The sequence below is a fragment of the Bos grunniens genome, chromosome 10 (genome assembly GCF_055505025.1).
Source record: "Bos grunniens cultivar Pamir isolate PY7600 chromosome 10, Bosgru_T2T1.0, whole genome shotgun sequence".
NCBI lineage: Eukaryota > Metazoa > Chordata > Mammalia > Artiodactyla > Bovidae > Bos > Bos grunniens.
The window spans coordinates 16196984-16217368 of NC_141174.1; the positions used below are offsets into that span (position 1 = coordinate 16196984).

The following is a 20385-nucleotide window of genomic DNA, read 5'->3' on the forward strand; positions in this document are numbered from 1 at the left end:
GAGAGTCTAATTAGACAACCTACATAAAAATACATAAAACAAATATATGCTTCAAAAGAAAAAAGAGTCCAAAGTTAATACAAGGTATAAAAAAGAATTATGAGACAAGGAGAAAATATCAAATGTCAATACATGAAAATGTTGACTATGAGCAAAGGATTAAACACAGTATATGCCTTTGGGGTTCCCGCGATCCAAGCCGCTGCACTACCTCCATGCTCGGCCCTCACTGGGGCAGAGCCACTGGAGGCTAGAAAACAATCCCAATGGCACCATATCTCCTGCACCCATGGGCACTGGCTTCCCTGCACACCTGGTCCTGCCGGGGTCCATGCGATCCAAGCAGCTGTCCCACCTCCAGGCCTGGTCCTCACTGGGGCAGACTCAAGGCCTCCAGGGAAGCCTCAGAAGCAAACTCCTGTGGATGACCCACATGCAGAGGGGGGATAAAACCACACTTAAGCTCCAGGGATGGAGTGACTAAGGAAGAGGATCAAAAAACTTTCTAAAAGCTGTATAAGCTGTAAATTAAACCCACAAGAGCAACTAGGTAGACTCTCTGTCTATGGACATACAAAAGGATAATGAGTACTCCTACAAAAGAAAATTCTCTAGCTCTGGCAGCTCTGGACACTGGAGGCAAGCACATGTGGGAGTAGGGCCAGATTAGAATCTGAACTGTCCCCAAAGAAGGTCCAGAGACCAGTCCTCCTGAGTACCGAAGGGCCTCCTAAGAAGGCGAAGGTGGGCGTGGGGGGTGAGAATGCTGACAGCTGAGACCTGAGAAAAACATTTATTATTATTCCTATATTTTTATTCCTTCTATAGTTGGTTCTGAATATTCTTTTTTTTTTTTCTGTTGCTGTGGTTATTATTATTATCTCTTTTTGAATATACTTTTTATTTCTTTTCTATATTTCTATTTTAGCTTTTTGTGTTTTGTTGTTGTTGCTGTTTTTCTTGTTGAAGTTTTACTTTAATATGCATGTATCTTCTTTATATATTTTGACGTAACTTTGCTTTTCTATTTGTTTTTCTTTTTTCACCATGTTTGTTTCTTTTGTTTTCTTCGCTTTATTCCGCAGTTGACACTCTGCTTTGGTCTTGTTTTCTGCTTTGTGTTTTAGTTGGTTTTGTTTTAATTGGTTGATATTATTTGGTTTCCTTTGTTCGCCTCTTGAACTTTCTTTTCTTTGATAAGCTTTGGTTTCGTGTGTGCGGTATGTGTTGTGTGTGTGTATGTTCCTTTGTTTTTGTTTTTATTTGTCTAATTTTGCTTTTACCATTTGTCTGGGGTTCATTGTTAGTCTCTTGGGTTTTTGTTTGTTTGTTTATTATTTGTTTTAATCCCTTTTATTACAGTATTCTTGCCTGGAGAATCCCAGGGACAGAGGAGCCTGGCTGCTGTCTATTGGGTCGCACTGAGTCAGACACGCCTGGAGCAACTTAGCAGCAGCAGTAGCAGCAATGCCATAACAAGCAGCTTGCGAGATCTCGGTTGCCCGACCAGAAGTAAGGCCTGAGCCTCTGGAGTGGGAGTGTTGAGTACAGGACACTAGAGAACTCTTGACCCCAGGGAGTACTAATCAGTGAGAACTCCCACAGAGGCCTCCACCTGTATCAAGATTCAGCACCACCTGACTGCCTGCAGCACCTAGCACAGGATACCTTACCCAGCAACAAGCAAAACAAAAGCACAACCCAATCATCAGCAGACAGGCTTCCCACAGACACCCCAAAATACACCACCTCACATGGCCCTGCCCATCAAGAGGAAAAAAACTCACTTCCTCCCACCAGAATTCAGGCACAAGTGCCTTCATACATGAAGCCTACACCAGGAACTGGACCAACCTCATCCATGAGACAAAAAGCAAGAGGAACTATGACCCTATAGCCTAGGGAAAGGCAGACCTCAAACACAGTATTTTACACAAAATGAAAAGACAGAGAAATATTGTGCAGACGAAGGAACAAAGATGAAGGAACAAGACCAAATAAACAAAGAGGAAATAGGCAAACTACTTGAAAAAGAATTCAGAATAATGACAGTAAAGATGATCCTGGTAGCTCAGTTGGTAAAGAATCAACCTGCAAAGCAGGAGACCTCGATTTGATTCCTGGGAGGAAGATCTGCTAGAGAAGAGATAGGCTGCCCACTCCAGTATCCTTGGGCTTCCTGGTGGCTCAGCAGGTAAAGAATCCACCTGCAATGTGGGAGACCTGGGTTCGATCCCTGGGTTGGGAAGATCCCCTGGAAAAGGGAAAGGCTTCCCACTCCAGTATTCTGGTCTGAAGAAAGACTGTACAGTCCATGGGGTTGCAAAGAGTTGGACACAACTGAGCTTCATCACATTCACCTTTCAAAGATGATCCAAAATCTTGAAAATAGAATGGAGAAAATGCAAGAATCATTTAACACATTTCACAAGGAACTAGAAGAAAAAAAATTAGCAAACAGTAATAACACAATTACTGAAATTAAAAATACTCTAGAAGGAATCGATAGCAGAATAATTGAGGGAGAATAATAAGTGAGCTGGAAGGTATAATGGTAGGAATCATTACTTAAGAGAAGAATAAAGAAAAAAAGAATGAAAAGAATAGTCTCAGAGACTTCTGGGACAATATTAAATGCACCAACATTTGAATTATAGGGAGAAGAACAGAAAAAGAAAGGATTGACAACATTTTTGAAGAGATTATATTTGAAAACTTCCCTAACATGGGAAAGGAAATAATGAAGTCCAAGAAATGCAGAGTCCCATACAGGATAAACCCAAGAAGAAACATGCCAAGACACATATTTATCAAACTAACACGAATTAAACAAAAAGAAAAAATATTAAAAGCAGCAAGGCAAAGACAACAAGTAACATATAAGAGAAATCCCATAAGGTTAACAGTTGATCTTTCAGTAGAAACTCTGTAGGCCAGACAGGAATGACAATATATATTTAAAGTAATGAAACTGAAAAATCTACAACTAAGATTACTCAGTACAGATCTCATTCAAGATTGATGGAGAAATCATAAGATTTATAGACAAGCAAAAGTTAAGAGAATTTAGCACCACCAAAAAAGCTTTACAACAAATGTTAATAGAAATTCTATAGGCAGGAAACACAAGAGAAGGAAAAGGCTTACAAAAACAAACCCAAAACAATTAAGAAAATACCAATAGGAACATATATACCAATAGTTACTTTAAATATAAATGAATCAAACACTCTAACCAAAAGATACGGAGTAGCTGAATGAATACAAAAATAAGACCCATATACATGCCGTCTACAAGAGACCCACCTCAGACCTAGGACACATATAGACTGAAAATGAGAGGATAGAAAAAGATATTCCATGCAAATGGAAATTTAAAAAAGCCAGAGTAGCAATTCTCATATCAGACAAAACAGATTTTAAAATAAAGAATATTACAAGAGATAAGGAAGGACATTACATAACGATCAAGGGATCAAGGAAACATAACAATTGTAAATATTTATGCACCCAACAAAGGAGCACCTCAATACATAAGGCAAACATGACAGACATAAAAGGGGAAATCGACAGTGACACAATAATATTAGGGGACTTTAACACTTCACTTATACAAATAGACAAATCATCCAGACAGAAAATTAAGGAAACACAAGCCTTAAATGATACATTAGACCAAATGTACCTAACTGACATCTTCAGGACATTCCACCCAAGTGCACAAGGAGCAAACATTCTCCAGGACAGATCATATATTGTGCCACAAATCAAGCCTCGGTAAATTTAAGAAAACTGAAATGTATCAGGCATCTTTTCTGACCACAACACCATGAAACTAGATGTAAATTACAGGAAAAAAAAACTGTGAAAAACACAAATACACAAAGGTTAAACAGTACACTTCTAAATAACCAATAGGTTATTAGAGAAATCAAAAAAGACCTTGAAACACATGACAACGGAGACATGATGACCCAAAACCTATGGGATGCAATAAAAGCAGTTCTAAGAGGGAAGTGTATAGCAATACAATCTTACCTTAAGAAACAAGAAAGACATCCGATAGACAACCTAACCTTACACCTAAAGCAATTAGAAAAAGACGAACCCCCCCCCCAAAAAAAACAAACCAAACAAACAGACCCCAAAGTTAGTAGAAGGAAAGAAATCATAAACATCAGAGCAGAAATAAATGAAAATAAATGAAGGAAACAACAGCAAAGATTAATAAAACTAAAAGCCAGTTCTTTGAGAAGATAAACAAAATTGGCAAAACATTAGCCAGACTCATTAAGAAAAAAGGGAGGAGAATCAAATCAACAAAATTAGAAGTGATAAAAGAAGAAGTGACAACAGGCAATGTAGAAATACTATGGCAGAAAGTGAAGAACTAAAGAGCCTCTTGATGAAAGTGAAAGAGGAGAGTGAAAAAGCTGGCTTAAAACTCAACGTTCAGAAAACTAAGATCTTGGCATCTAGTCCCATCAGTTCAGTTCAGTCAGTTCAGTCGCTCAGTTGTGTCAGATTCTTTGTGACCTCATGAACTGCAGCACGCCAGGCCTCCCTGTCCATCACCAACTCCTGGAGCTTACTCAAACTCACGTCCATTGAGTCGGTGATGCCATCCAGCCATCTCATTCTCTGTCATCCACTTCTCCTCCTGCCCCTAATCCCTCCCAGCATCAGAGTCTTTTCCAGTGAGTCAACTCTTCGCATGAGGTGGCCAAAGTATTGGAGTTTCAGCTTTAGCATCAGTCCTTCCAATGAACACTCAGGACTGATCTCCTTTAAGGATGGACTGGTTGGATCTCCTTGCAGTCCAAGGGACTCTCAAGAGTCTTCTCCAACACCACAGTTCAAAAGCATCAATTCTTTGGCGCTCAGCTTTCTTCACAGTCCAACTCTCACATCCATACATGAAGTGATGGGACAGGATGCCATGATCTTGGTTTTCTGAATGTTGAGTTTTAAGTCAACATTTTCACTCTCCACTTTCACTTTCATCAAGAGGCTTTTTAGTTCCTCTTCACTTTCTGCCATAAGGGTGGTGTCATCTGCATATCTGAGGTTATTGATATTTCTCCCGGCAATCTTGATTCCAGATTGTGCTTCTTCCAGCCCAGCATTTCTCATGATGTATTCTGCATATAAGTTAAATAAGCAGAAGTAGATGTTTTTCTGGAACTCTCTTGCTTTTTCCATGATCCAGCGGATGTTGGCAATTTGATCTCTGGTTCCTCTGCCTTTTCTAAAACCAGCTTGAACATCCGGAAGTTCACGGTTCACGTACTGCTGAAGCCTGGCTTGGAGAATTTTGAGCATTACTTTACTAGCATGTAAGATGAGTACAATTGTGCAGTAGTTTGAGCATTCTTTGGCATTGCCTTTCTTTGGGATTGGAATGAAAAGTGACCTTTTCCAGTCCTGTGGCCACTGCTGAGTTTTCCAAATTTGCTGGCATATTGAGTGCAGCACTTTCACAGCATCATCTTTGAAATAGCTCCACTGGAATACTATCACCTCCACTAGCTTTGTTCGTAGTGGTGCTTTCTAAGGCCCACTTGCCTTCACATTCCAGGATGTCTGGCTCTAGGTGAGTGATCACACCATCGTGATTATCTTGGTCATGAAGATCTTTTTTGAACAGTTCTTCTGTGTATTCTTGCCATCTTTTCTTAATATCTTCTGCTTCTGTTAGGTCCATACCATTTCTGTCCTTTATCAAGCCCATCTGTGCATGAAATGTTCCCTTGCTTTATTGACTATGCCAAAGTCTTTGACTGTGTGGATCACAATAAACTGTGGAAAATTCTGAAAGAGATGGGAATACCAGACCACCTGACCTGACCTGCCAGTCCCATCACTTCATGGCAAATAGATGGGGAAACAATGGAGACAGTGACAGACTTCATTTTGGGGGGCTCCAAAATCACTGCAGATGGTGACTCCATCTGTGAAATTAAAAGACACTTGCTCCTTGGAAGAAAAACTATGACAAACCTAGACAGCATATTAAAAAACAGAGACACTACTTTGCCAACAAAGGTCTGTCTAGTCAAAGCTATGGTTTTTCCAGTAGTCATGTATGAATGTGAGAGTTGGACTGTGAAGAAAGCTGAGCGCCAAAGAATTGATGCTTTTGAACTGTGGTGTTGGAGAAGACTCTTGAGAGTCCCTTGGACTGCAAGGAAATCCAACCAGTCCATCCTAAAGGAGATCAGTCCTGAGTGTTCATTGGAAGGACTGATGCTAAAGCTGAAACTCCAATACTTTGGCCACCTGAGGTGAAGACCTGACTCATTTGAAAAGACCCTGATGCTGGGAAAGATTGAAGATGGGAGGAGAAGGGCATGACAGAGGAAGAGGATAAGATGTTTGGATGGCATCACCGATGCTATGGACATGAGTTTGAGTAGGCTCTGGGAGTTGGTGATGGACAGGGAAGCCTGGCATGCTGCAGTCCATGGGGTCAGAAAGAGTCGGACATGACTGACCAACTGAACTGAACTGATATGCCAATAAAACGGACAACCTACAAGAAATGGACAAATTCTTGGAAAAGTTCAACCTTCCAAGGCTGAACCAGGAAAAAATAGAAATTATGAACAGATCAATCAGAAACACTGAAATCAAAACTGTGATCAAAAATCTCCCAAAAAACAAAATTCCAGTGCCAGATGGCTTCACAGGTGAATTCTATCAAATGATTGCATGCTCAGTTGCTTTAGTTGTGTCTGACTTTTTGCGACCCTATGGACTGTAGCCCACCAGGCTCCTCTGTCAATGGTGATTCTCCAGGCAAGAATACTGGAGTGGGTTGCCATTCCCTTCTCCAGGGGATCTTCCCAACCCAGAGATCAAACCGCATCTCTTATGTTTCCTGCATTGGCAGGCAGGTTCTTTACCACAAGCACCACTTGGGAAGCCAGTCAAACGTTTAGAGAACAGCTAATGTCTAACCTTCTCAAACTCTTCCAGAAAACTGCACAGTGAGGAACACTCACTCTAGGACGCCACCATCACCCTGATACCAAAATCTGACAAGGGGACATCACAAAAAAAGAAAATTATAGGCCAGTATCACTGATGAACATAAATGCAAAAGTCCTACAAAATTCTAGCAAAGAGAATCCAACAACACATTGAAAGCATCATACACCATGATCAAGTGGGGTTTATCCCAAAGATGCAAAGATTCTTCAATATATGCAAATCAATCAATGTGATCACCATATTAACCAATTAAAAGATAAAAATCATATGATAATCTCAACAGATGCAGAAAAAGCTCTGGACAAAATTCAACACCCTTTTATGATAAAAACTCTTCAGAAAACTGGCATAGAAGGAACCTACCTCAACATAATAAAGGCCATATATGACAAATCCACAGCAAACATTATCCTCAATGGTAAAAAAACTGAAAGCACATCCTCCAAGATCAGGAACAAGACAAGGGTGCCCAGTCTCACCACTATTATTCAACAGTTTTGGAAGTCCTAGCCATGGCAGTCACTGAAGAAAAAGAAATAAAATGAATCCAGATTGGAAAAAAAGAAGTAAAACACTCATTGCCTGCAGATAATATGCTACTATACATAGAAAGATAGTAAAGATCCTATCAGAAAATTACTAGAGCTAATCAATGAATTTAGTAAAGTCACATGATACAAAATCAACATACAGAAATCCTCTGTATTCCTATACACTAACAACAAAAGATCAGAAAGAGAAATTAAGGACTCAATCCCATTCACCATTGCAACCAAAAGAATAAAATACCTAGGAATAAACCTACCTAAAGAGATAAAGGACCTGTATACAGAAAACTATAAGACACTCATGAAAGAAATCAAAGATGACACAAACAGACAAAGAGATATAGCATGTTCTTGGATTCAAAGAATCAAAATTATGAAAATGACTCTACTACCCAAGCAATCTACAGATTCAATGCAATCCCTATCAAATTGCCAATAGCATTTTTCACAGAACTAGAACAAAATATTTCACAATTTCTAAGAACCCGAATAGCCAAAGCAATCTTGTTAAGAAAAATGGAGCTAGAGAAATCAACCTTCTTGACTTCAGACTATACTACAAAATTACAGTCATCAAGGCAGTATGGTACTGGCACAAAAACAAATTATAAATAGATCAATGGAACAAGATGAAAGCCCAGAGATAAACCCACACACCTATGGGCACCCTATTTTTGACAAAGGAGGCAAGAATATGCAATGGAAAAAGGACAGTCTCTTCAATAAGTGGTGCTGGGAAAACTGGACAGTTATGTATAAAAGAATGAATATAGAACATTTCCCACCACCACACACAAAAATAAACTCAAAATGGATTAAAAACCTAAATGTAAGACCAGAAACTATAAAACTTGGATGAACACATAGGCAGAACACTCTTTGACATACATTGCAGCAAAATCCTCCGAGACCCACCTCTAAGAGTAACGGAAATCAAAACAAACGGGACCTGCTGAACTTAAAAGCTTTTGCAAAGGAAACTAAAAACAAGGTGAAAAGACAACCTTCAGAATGGGAGAAAATAACTGCAAATGAAGCAACTGACAAAGGATTAGTCCAAAATATACAAGCAGCTCATGCAGCTCAATATCAGAAAAACAACCCAATCAAAACAATGGACAGAAGACCTAAACAGACGTTTCTCCAAAGCAGATGGCTAATACACACATGAAAAAATGCTCAGCACTGCTCATTATTAGAGAAATGCAAATCAAAACTACAAGAAGGCATCGCCTCACACTGGTCAGAAAGGCCACCGTTATCAAAAAATCTACAAACAAAAAGTGCTGGAGAGGATGTGGAGAAGAGGGAGCCCTCGTGCACAGCTGGTGGGGATGAAAACTGATACAGCCACTATGGAGGACAGTACACAGACTTCTTAAAAAACTAGGATAAAACTACTATATGACCCAGCAATCCCACTACTGGGCACATAACCTGAGTGTGTGTGCTCAGTCACATCCAACTCTTTGTGACCCCACGGACTGTATCCCACCAGGCTCCTCTGTCCATGGAATTTTCCAGGCAAGAATACGGGAGTGGGTTGCCACTTTCTGCTCCAGGAATCTTCTCAACCCAGGGATCAAACCCATGTCTCTTGTGTCTCCTACACTGGCAGGTAGATTCTTTACCACTAGCACCACCTAGGAAGCCCACATACCCTGAGAAAACCATAATTCAAAAAAGACACATACACCCCCAAAGTTCACTGCACTACTATTACAATAGCTAGGACATGGAAGTAACCAAGATCTCCACTGACAGATAAATGGATAAAGAAGTCGTGGTACATATATGAGTGGAATATCACTCAACCATAAAAAGGAATGAATCTGAGTCAGTTCCAGTGAGGTGGAGAAACCTAGAGCCTGTTATACAGAGTGAAGCAAGTCAGAGAAAAATAAGTATATCTTAATGCATATATGAAATTTAGAAAAATGGTACAGATGAACATATTTGCAGCTCAGGAATAAATACGCAGACACAGGGAACAGACTTGCAGACACAGTGAGGGGAAGGGAGGATGGCGTGAATTGAGAGTAACACTGAAACATACATTACCATATGTAATACACATAGCTAGTGAGAAGCTGCTGTATAACACAGGGAACTCAACCCAGCGCTCGGTGACAACCTAGAGGGGTGGGAGGTGGGAGGGAGATTCAGGAGGGAAGGGACATATGTATACTTATGGCTGATTCATGTGTGGTTGTATAGGCACAAACCAACATAACATTGTAAAGCAATTACCCTTCAATTAAGAACAAAACAAAAACAACACAGTAAAAAGTCTTGCTCCTTCAGCCTGGAAGTAAACTTGCTAAACTGTATCAGAAATTTCCTTTTCATTTGATTTGGCCAAAAACTGTCTTACAAGTAAAACGAGGCCCTATATCGAAGCATCAGAGGATTAGGACACATGGAGAGAGGAGTCCGTCTTCCTGGTGTCTGTGCAGGCAACTCAAAGTGGGAATGACTTGCGTAGGACAGGCTGCCTGTGTGTGACCCACAGGCTGGCTCCACGCCCCTTACATACCTGCTTCCAGGAGGGGTGGAGTGGCTCTCAGGAGCTTGGGGGTCTGACTGTATTGACCATGTTGGGCCAGCGGGACTGATGACAGGCCGAAGTGTGGGGGGAGTTGAAGCACTGCTTCTGTTTATGACGCTGCTTGCCAAGTTCAGGTTTGTGACCTAGAAATGAAGTGAGGGAAACAGACTGACTTTATAGAGTTTTAGAAAAGCATCATTAAAAACATACTGGGGAAATCATGTAGAGGTTCAGGCGATGCTGGCTCATCTGGGCTGACACAGTGGTTGTGACAAAGGCGCGCGTTAAAGTGTGACCTCGGTGCACATCCAAGAGCAGAGGTGAGGGTCCCGAGTGTCAATATAAGTTAACAAGTATTTATTCCACCTACTACATGCAAAGCACCATACTACGCTAGGTGCAGTAAAATAAAAAGATTAATAACAAAGAGGGTGAGTATTTACCAAGTATTTACTGTGTCATGCAAGGTTCTAAGAATCAGGCAGACTGCTTAGCCTTTCTGACCCTTGTGTCCTCATACGAAAGTTCTAAATGCTCAATAAAGTTTAGTTATAAATAATAATTAGATAAAGTCACTGACTTAGAAAAAAGTTGCCCAGGCAATAGAAAAATGGGCACTGACTTCAATAAGTGATTTACAAAAATTGAATATAATTAGCCAATTAAACAATTAAAACTATTCAGTTCTATTGTCAAAGAAATGTAAATTACAAGATAACACTTTTATGTGTTACACTGACATATACTAATAAAAACTATAGTACCTAACAATGCCAAGGGTGATATTAGATGTGTAGTGTAAGTACACATCTTTCATTGGTAGACTCTTTCTACAAGTAAATTTGCCAACATATTATTAAAAGTATCAAAATTTTTGTACACTTTGATGCTATAGTCTAAGTTATAGGAACTATGCAAAAAAACAACTGCAGATCATTAATGAGGTATTATAATAGTAGTTACTATTTAGCAGAACTTAAAATGTGCCAAGCTCTGAGTAAACAAGTATATTACATACATCTCATTCATAATTCTATTTGCAAGTACTATTATAATCCCCACTTTACAAAGAAGGAAACAGGAATAAATGGCAGAACTACAATCTGACCATAGTCTGAAACTCCAAATTCCCTGTTCTTCCTCACTACACTATACTGTGAACAGAAACTGAGAACAAGCATCCTTTTTAATATTGAAAAAGGAAAGATTTAAATGGCTAATAGTAAACATATAAGGCAATGTTATGTATCCACCAGAATTTTTTGCAGAATACTTAATGGTTTAGGAACATGCCGACGTCTTGAATTAAAAAAAAGAAATCACAATATGAAACTGTACAGAGAGCAGATTCAAATTTCCTTAAATGCACACATATGCGGATACACATTCCTAAAAGGGATATGTTACTTTTATAATCCAGAAGGAAAAAAATGTACATTATTATGAAAAATACAGGTGTGAGCTGATAAGCTTAAAACCTGGATGGGGAGAGTGGAATCAGAAAAGGAGGCTTCGAGAAGCATTTCAAATAAGATGCACAGAGGGTGCTGAAAAGGGGTGGGGGACTCAAGGCTGAAGGCAGGGTGCTGAGGGGGAGACACAGGGAAGAGTGACGTGAGGAGATTTAAAGTCCAAGAAAAGTGTCCCAGGAAGCTAACAATTTTGACACAAATAGGATTTTTTTTAATCTGAAAGAAAATAAGTCATTTTTAGCACTTTAGTGCTTCATTCCTAGTTATAGAATTCAGTAAGCGACAACTGCCCAGGCCTGTGTCTTCCCACCAAAGACTCAAGTATTTTTGGCCCCTTTCTGCCGCTACCAGGGGAGAAGAAAGCCCACGCTGACAAAAGGGGGAAGGCAGCGAGCAGGTGACGGCAGTGCCCTCTGGCCCCCGAAGGGCCTTGACCCTCTTCCTGCACCCTACCGAGAGGCAACAAAGGTGCTCAGGCAATCGGGCTCCCGCAGGACTCAGCTCACCCTTGCCCCAACACTAACCCCCTTGGCCCTAAAGATTAGGCTTCTCAAATCAGACCCCTGGCCCTAAAGATTAGGCTTTTCAAATTAGACATGAGCTTACAGCTTACAAAGACGTTACCAAGTAGAAAGGTCTTTCTGATAACTAACAGCTTCTCCAATTACTGTCTTAGTCAGTTGTGCCAAAAACCTAATAAAAAAGGCTTATTAATAATTTATAGTGGGACAGCAATAAAATAAACAAAATGGACATACTTTACCATGGTTAGTATAAACTTTCTGGCTTGGACATGAGTGAATGGGAAGGAGAAGAGATATTAGACTTGGTACATTTTCTCTCTTTTGGCCAGACTGCCTTTAACTGAAACATCATTGTCTTCATCGTGGGCTTCCCTGGTGGCTTAGCCAGTAAAGAATCTGTCTGCAACGCAGGAGACTGCGTGGATCAGGACGATCCATAGAGAAGAAAATGGCAACCCCTTCCAGTATTCTTGCCTGGGAAATTCCATGGATAGAGGAGCCTGGGGGGCTACAGTCCATGGGGTTGAAAGAGTCAGACCCAAATTAGCGACTGAGCCATCATTTTCATCATAATCGCTAACATTTACTGAATGCTCACCATGTGCTATGGGCTTAGCTCAGCAGTCCTCAGCCTTTTGGGCACCAGGGACCGGTTTCGTGGAAGATAATTTTTCCTTGGACTGGGGGAGGGGTGGATGGGTTTTGGGGGTGATTCAAACGCATTACATTTATTGTGCACTCTATTTTGTGGCAATCTCAGAATATTCGGCCTTGACTTTAGGGTTAGGATTCATGCCTATGAGAATCTGATGCTGCTGATGTGAAAGAAGGCTGAGCTCAGGCAGTAGGGCAAGCCATGGGAAGCGGCTGTACACACAGATGAAACTTCACCCTCCACTCACTCCTGCTGGGCAGCCCCGGTCCAACGGCCATGGACTGCTACAGGTCTGTGGCCCAGGAGTTGGGGACCCCCAGCTGAGATGCCCTTGCATCATCTTGATGTGCACAATTTCACTTAACCCTGAGCCAGCCTTTCAAGAAATGTCTATTGTTACTCCCATTTTACAGAAGAGGCAACTGAAGTCTTAAGAGGCAAATAATTAGATAAAGGTAACACATCGACTAGATGGCAGGGCCAAGAGGAAAAGAGAGAAAGTCCTCTTCCAAATGCATGTGGTATACTTTATCCTAATCCTATGGCTTAACATCTGAGTCCTTGCAGGAGAAGTGCCAGGTACTTATAAGTGAGGTTTTTATCTCCCTCCATTACTCACAGAGATAGATATTGTGATACTCTTTTCTCTCTCTCTCTCTCTCTGTTTTTTGGTCACTCCATGTGGTTTTCTGGGATTTTAGTTCCTATACCAGGCACTGAACTCAGCCCCTTGTTAGTGGGAGAGGGGTGTCTTAACCACTGAACTGTTAGGAAATTCCCTGAGTACTCCCTTCTCAGATATGGAGAAACTAAGGGTCAGAGAAGTTATGGTAAGTCATTGGTTCAAGGCCACATAACAGTTGCAGAACTGGTACTCTTGTTTTAAAAGCCATTTTCCAGTTTTGAAACAAATAGGGAAACAGTCTTAGTTGTCCTTAATTACTAGAAAGTTTTGAAAATATAATCGGATACAGACCTCAAATTCTGAAAATAGTGATTATACAGGAATTGATTATACCTATTCCAGCTTTTTCTCCTTTTCCTTAAATTTATTTCCCACTTGTCACCCTTCACCACAGCAGATTAGAGAAACAGACTAACAAAAAGCCCCAAACAAAACCATCCTCAATCAGTTTTGTTTCTTGGCAGATAAAGTAAGAGATGGTACAAACATAAAACTAATTTTGGACTCGTAGTGAATTTTATTTTTTCATGTAACATCCACTCTGCATTTCATGGATAAATCAAGAATTGATAGCCATTATTATTTCCTTCTACATAAAAGCAAAGCATCCTTAATTTATTTTGAGAAAGATAGCAAAAAAAGACCACTGCTTAAATGTGAGAGTATGTAAGGAATAAGAAAAGTTTTGAAGGTTCTCATCTTTCTATGCAAAGGATTCCCCCTTAAAAAAAAAAAAAGGAGTCTATCTCTATTAAATAATAACAACTTGCCCCTCTAAATATTCAACTCTTACTTCTGTGATTTTTGTCTAGAAGACATTCAGTGTCCAAGGCCACAGTTACCTCCATACCACCCAGCTCCATCTTCCCAGGACATACATTGCTAATGAGTAATACAATAATTTGGGGCTCACTTAGCTATGGCCTCAGAGTCTTCTTTACACAGTCCTCCAGGCAGCTGTCTCCAGTTAATCAGAACTGACAGGGGAGACAACTATTTTCAACCCTTGTTCTAGAACAGGACTATCCAATAGAACACATTGTGATGGACATGTTCTATAAACTGCACAGTTCAATACAGCAGTCACCGGCCACAGATGATCATTGTGCACTTGAAATATGACCAGTGTGACTGAGGAACTGGATTGTAAACTGTATTTAACTTAAATTTTGAAAGCCACATGAAGGCCGTGGCCATCTTATCAGACAGCACAGCTCTAGAGCCTTGACCAGATCTGGCTGAATCCTATGAGTACAGACTTATGCCTGCCTAAGTTCAGTCTAAGCAAAGTATCTCCAGATTAAATGAGTTTTGAATGTCTCTAGTTCTTTCTTTTAGCTTCTCGGTTTTTTCTAGAATAGGCAGAAGAATTCCTTGAACTAAAACAGACCCATGCATCAACTCTGGTGGCCCTTGCTACACCTTGTCTTGACTAAGGATAGGGCTGACCAAAGGGCAGGGCAGGTCTTAAGAAACTCTATAAGCCAATTAGAGTTCACACCTGGCAGTTTCTTCCTTAAAGGGACAGAATGATGATGACTATTCCTGTCACAGGCTCCCTTTGCTTCCCTGTCCATCTACATTTCTCCAGCTAACGTAACAAAACCAGCTTTGATAAAATGAAGAGAAAGTGGAAAATGGCATTTAATTACACCTGATTTGCAACAAATGGGTAACATGTCACTACTAAAGAATTTTTTTTTTTAATGACAAGGCTCACAGCACATAAAGACACAGCACCAGTCACAAAACAGAGGTTCATCATTTGAGAGAGGAGGATCAGGCGATTAAGGTAGAGGTGGTCTGGCAACCCACTCCAGTATTCTGGCCTGGAGAATCCCATGGACAGAGGAGCCTGGCAGGCTATAGTCCATGGGGTCGCACAGAATCGGACACAACTGAAGTGACTTTGCACAGCATAGTCGCCATTGGGCCAGCTGGCTTCTCTGGGCTAATAATCAGAGACTATGCTACTAAACCTAGGCTGGTCAACTCACGAATTTATGCCACGAGTTGCATGGGGTCTGGAAGACAGGATAGTTAAAGAACATGTCTTATTGATAAAGGATATCAACATCTTTATGTCGCTTATAAGAACTTTACAAGTCTATGTGTGGATCTCTAAAATGCTTTGCCATAGTTAGTTTTTAAGCAAATACGAAATCTTTCAGGTTCCTTAACAATAACAGTAATAACAACAAAGTTGGATTAGCGCTAATGATGGCTAACTTTAATCAGTATTTTGTTTTTGCCAGGCATTGTTCTAGACAATTAACTCAATCTTCAAGACACATCTGTTAGGTACAATTATTGCCCTCATTTATAGATGGGGAAACTGAGATTAAGAGGTAAAATAATTTGCTCAAGAACAAATAATTGTTATCTATAAGCCCCTAGTTTCAATTCCTGTTTTCCCTGATACAAAATCTCCTGATTTTGCAGTTTTAACCACTGAGTTATTCCCACTGCCTTATAACTTTCAACCTGAACTTACTATTATGTCTGTGGACTGGCATTTGCATTATCCAGGAGTTTGTTAAAAATGCAGACTCAGCCCAATCTCAGCCCAGTGAACAGAAATCTGTATTTGACAAGAGCCACAGATAATTCACGTGCATCTTTAAGCTTGAGAAGCACTTGCTACAGGGCATGGTGGGAAAGGAAAGAACAGGGAAGAGGAACCTTTCAAATCTAGTCCTCCATAAAGCTCAGGGGATCATCCAAAAACCAGCAGAAATGCCCTAATGGAGTGGGGGAACAACATACAAAACAACCAAAGGGAAGGAGGAAAGAAAACAATTCTATCAAGAACTTTGCGGCTTTACTATGTCTCATTGTCATTTGGATGCTCAAACATGAACATGCATAATGTCAAGTATGCCGAGGATGCAAAAGTGGATGAAACAGTTTGGAACAAGCTTCAGGGAACTTCAAATCTAGCTTATCATGCTGCCATGAAAAATGGTGGTCATGAAAAATAAATCAAGACAAGGGCTTCCCTGGTGGCTCAATGATAAAGAATCCCCCTGCCAATGGAGGAGACGGGTTTGATCCCTGATCCAGGAAGATCCCATATGCCTCGGAGCACAGAGCCCATGTGCCTCAACTACTGAAGCCTGCATGCCCTAGAGCCTGTGCTCCACACAAAGAGAAGCCACTGCAATGAGAAGCCCACATGCCCCAACGCCAGAGTGGCCCCATCGCCATAACCAGAGAAAAGCCCAATCAACTAAGTAAAATTATGTATAAAAAACAAACCAAGATATTTAATCCTCATAACAATCAGCTTGTTAAATATTCTTCCACCCCTGCCTTTCTCTAAGTGAAGGACAGCCTGTAGGAGAATCCTGTCTCGAGCTTGTGCCTGCGTGCGTGCCAAGGCCCACCTGAGCCTTAGGGTCCGCTGGCAGATGTTTCACCCCTTGCTCTCCTCCTCCCCCTCCTTTTCCTCTGCTCCCACTCTCTCGGAGAGGAGTCTGCAGAAGTTCCACTCCCGTTCCCTTCCTCATGTCCGTTGCCACGCTGACCTCAGGGTGTTTTTTCTTTCAGTACCAAAACTCTTGTTTATTTTAGAGCCAACCTTCCGAATAAGGCAGGTGAGCAAATATCTGAATGTGTGGGGTAGGGACACATTGCACGCATTCCATCTAGACAGGTGTTTAAATTACTGCGGGAATAAATACAGGTGATGGATTGAGAAAAGGGGTAGCAGCAACAGAGAGGGAGGCCAATTTCCGGTGGCTGGCCCGCCCAAGTGTTACTGCTTGTTACTGCTGTTTGCTCAAAGTAGCGCTACAGCCAGTGCTGTAATTAAAATATGATGGCATTGCCCTGATGGCTTCCCAGAATATACCTACCACCCACTCAGACACATAACCTTTTGGTATCCAAAAAGGATCTGGGGCCAGGCCTAACTAGATCACTGTTGCTCTGCAGGCATGCTCGAGAAATGCTACAGTCCTGAATGCTCAAAAGAAGTCCAAAACTCAAAGATTTAAGTTCATAAACATTTACTCTGTTGCTGCAAAGCCTTGGGTAATGTCTTAAGAGTATGGGTGGCCATACTCTTAAAATGTGGCCTCTGCCCTTAAGCCATGAAGGAGTTGGTAATCTAGTGAGAAAAACATCCAGACAAATAGCAATATTAAAGGCCTCCAGGATATGGTAATTGCTGTAATAAAGGCATTAAGGAAATTCAAAGAAGGCAGTTGAACTGGTCCTAAAATGATCTGTAGGAGGACTGGTTTGGGGCTGGTGGAATGGTGGTGGCTCCAAGGAGAAAAGATAAGGCAGGATTAAAAATGCAGAGACAGATAAGCAAGAAGAGTCTCTGAGAAACAGAAAGACTCTAATTCGGCTAAAGCTTAGAGCAATGGAAGATGGAAACCAATAGGACAACACCTTGGGGAGGTCCCTGAATTCTCCTCTCTTCATCTAGTAGACAGCAGTAAGATGGCTCGCAGATTCGGACAGAGTAGGGCTATGCCAGGACTGTGGGGAAGCAGCGAGATCTGGCTGAGAGTCAGCACGGTCAGGCGAGACATAATAAGGATGGGATGCAGGACATGCTTTGCGGGTCTCTCCTCATCCCCCCTCCCACCCCGCCCCAAGGCTGAAGGAGAGTGCTGGGCCTTGGACTGGAGAGCGGCATTTGTAGTAAGATGATAAAAGCTCTCAAGTTCATGTGTTCACATTTTCTTTTGAATCAGCCCTCTTTTGGATTGCATCCTCCCAAACAGCTGGCAAGGCAAGTTGGCACTGCCCACCCTTTAAGAAGGGAAGGTCCAAGAGTGGGCATCTTAGGCCAGCTTTGTTCTAGGGCCTCATGGGAAAATGCGCCTTTCCTTAGATTTATCATTCCATGCCCCTCCCCCCCCAACAAGAAAATGATTTGAGGATCAAGACAAGGAGGTGGACCAGGAGCGACGTGCCTAGGAGGCAGACTAGATGGCTTCTGTCTAGGCCTGAGACCTGGAGGCAAAAGAAGACATTGGCTCATCCAGCCCATGTCACCAAAGCTAGGATTCCTACTCAGGAGACTGGAGCCAAAAATCTTGTAGTGATTAAGAGATGCTTTGGCCTGGGAGATCGTCTCTGGGAATCTTGACTCTTAAGTTAGCTGCTATGGAATCTGGATTCCAGCCATAGTTCTCTTGCAGTCAGTGTTTAATGACCAATAACTTCTAGATCCACCATGGAACAACAAAAACAAACAAACTGACGTTTAAGGATAGGGAGGTTTAGGCAAATATTTGAAAAGACAAAACAGGTTAATGGAAAAAAAACAAGTTGCCAGTGTCTACTGCGATATTGAATCCCCTACCATATCAACATTAACTAGCATCTACTTCTGTGCATTTTGGAGAAGGCAATGGCAGCCCACTCCAGTACTCTTGCCTGGAAAATCCCATGGGTGGCGGAGCCTGGTAGGCTGCAGTCCATGGGGTCGCTAAGAGTCGGACATGACTGAGCGACTTCACTTTCACTTTTCACTTTCATGCCTTAGAGAAGGAAATGGCAACCCACTCCAGTGTTCTTGCCTGGAGAATCTCAGGGACGGGGAAGCCTGGTGGGCTGCCGTCTATGGTGTCACACAGAGTCGGACATGACTGAAGGGACTTAGCAGCAGCAGCAGCACTTCTGTGCATGCATGTGCCACCAGAGATGCTCAGAGGGCTCAAACAAACCTTGTGCGCACCAGGACCCAGAGACCCCACAGAGACTGAGAAAGAACTGTGTTTGAGTGTCTCCTGTGGAGGTACGGGTCAGCAGTGGACTGCTGCGGGGGCAGGGGCTCTGGGTGAGGTAGACCTGGGTATGGCATTAGCCCTCTTGGAGGAGGTCGCCATTAACCCCACCATAGAGCCACCAGAACTTAACACAGGACTGGGAAACAGACTTTTAAAAAGAGAAAAGCTATGAACAACCTAGACAGCATATTAAAAAGCAGAGACATTACTTTGCCAACAAAGATCTGTCTAGTCAAAGCTATGGTTTTTCCAGTAGTCATGTATGGATGTGAGAGTTGGAGTACAAAGAAAGCTGAGGGCCGAAGAATTGATGCTTTTGAACTGTGGTGTTAGAGAGTCTCTTAGACAGCAAGGAGATCTAACCTGTCCATCCCAAAGGAAATCAGTCCTGAATATTCATTGGAAGGACTTATGCTGAAGCTGAAACTCCAATACTTTGGCCACCTGATGTGAAGAACCAACTCACTGGAAAAGACTCCGATGCTGGGAAAGACTGAAGATGGGAGGAGAAGGGGATGACAGAGGATGAGACGGTTGGATGGCATCACCAACTCAATGGACATGATGAGTAAGCTCCAGGATTTGGTGATGGACAGGGAGGCCTGGTGTACTGCAGTCCATGGGGTCCCAGAGAGTCAGATATGACTGAACAGCTGAACCAAACTGAACCACTGTGCATGCATGTGCCATCAATCCCTCAAGAATGAGACACTCTCCACTTACAGCAGGCCCCTGGGTTCTACATTTCTACTGATATGGCTTGTCTACAAACGTAGTGGCAAAAACCCTTCTCTCACTGGGGCTTGTGGGTTTTCACAAGACTTTCACCTTAACGCAGTACCTAGGTGTCTCATTGTGCCTGGGAAGACACAAGCAGCAAGGACAGATACAGCTGTGCCAGGACAGGCAGGAGTTATCCCCAACCTGGAAACTGAAAAATCAGAGGCTATTTTGGGCTTCGCCATTAGCCCTAGGAAGGTCCTTCACACCACATAAGTAGAGCTGGATCCTGAAATCTTGTTGCTAGTACCTTGCGCTTTACTTTCCAATGTTAGATTTATTTTTCACACAAGAGGTCCCTCAGCTATAAAGGATCCTTACCATTACACTGTTTCAAGAGCATAAGGGTAGAGTTGAAGAGCTTCATGCCATGTTTTGCATTGTATTCTAATTATAGGTTTATTCACTTATCTTGCCCCACAAATTACAT

General features: G+C 41.8%; 1 protein-coding gene across 50 annotated transcripts in view; it reads right to left on the reverse strand.

The window, feature by feature from the left end:
* Nucleotides 1–20385, reverse strand: part of TTLL5 (tubulin tyrosine ligase like 5) — a 316623-nt gene that overhangs the window by 152861 nt on the left and 143377 nt on the right. For all 50 annotated transcript variants that reach the window (XM_086319545.1, XM_086319536.1, XM_086319563.1 and 47 more), the window contains one exon: nucleotides 10078–10232. In XM_086319545.1, the coding sequence (XP_086175671.1) occupies nucleotides 10078–10232 (155 nt within the window). The remainder of the gene's footprint in view (nucleotides 1–10077; nucleotides 10233–20385) is intronic.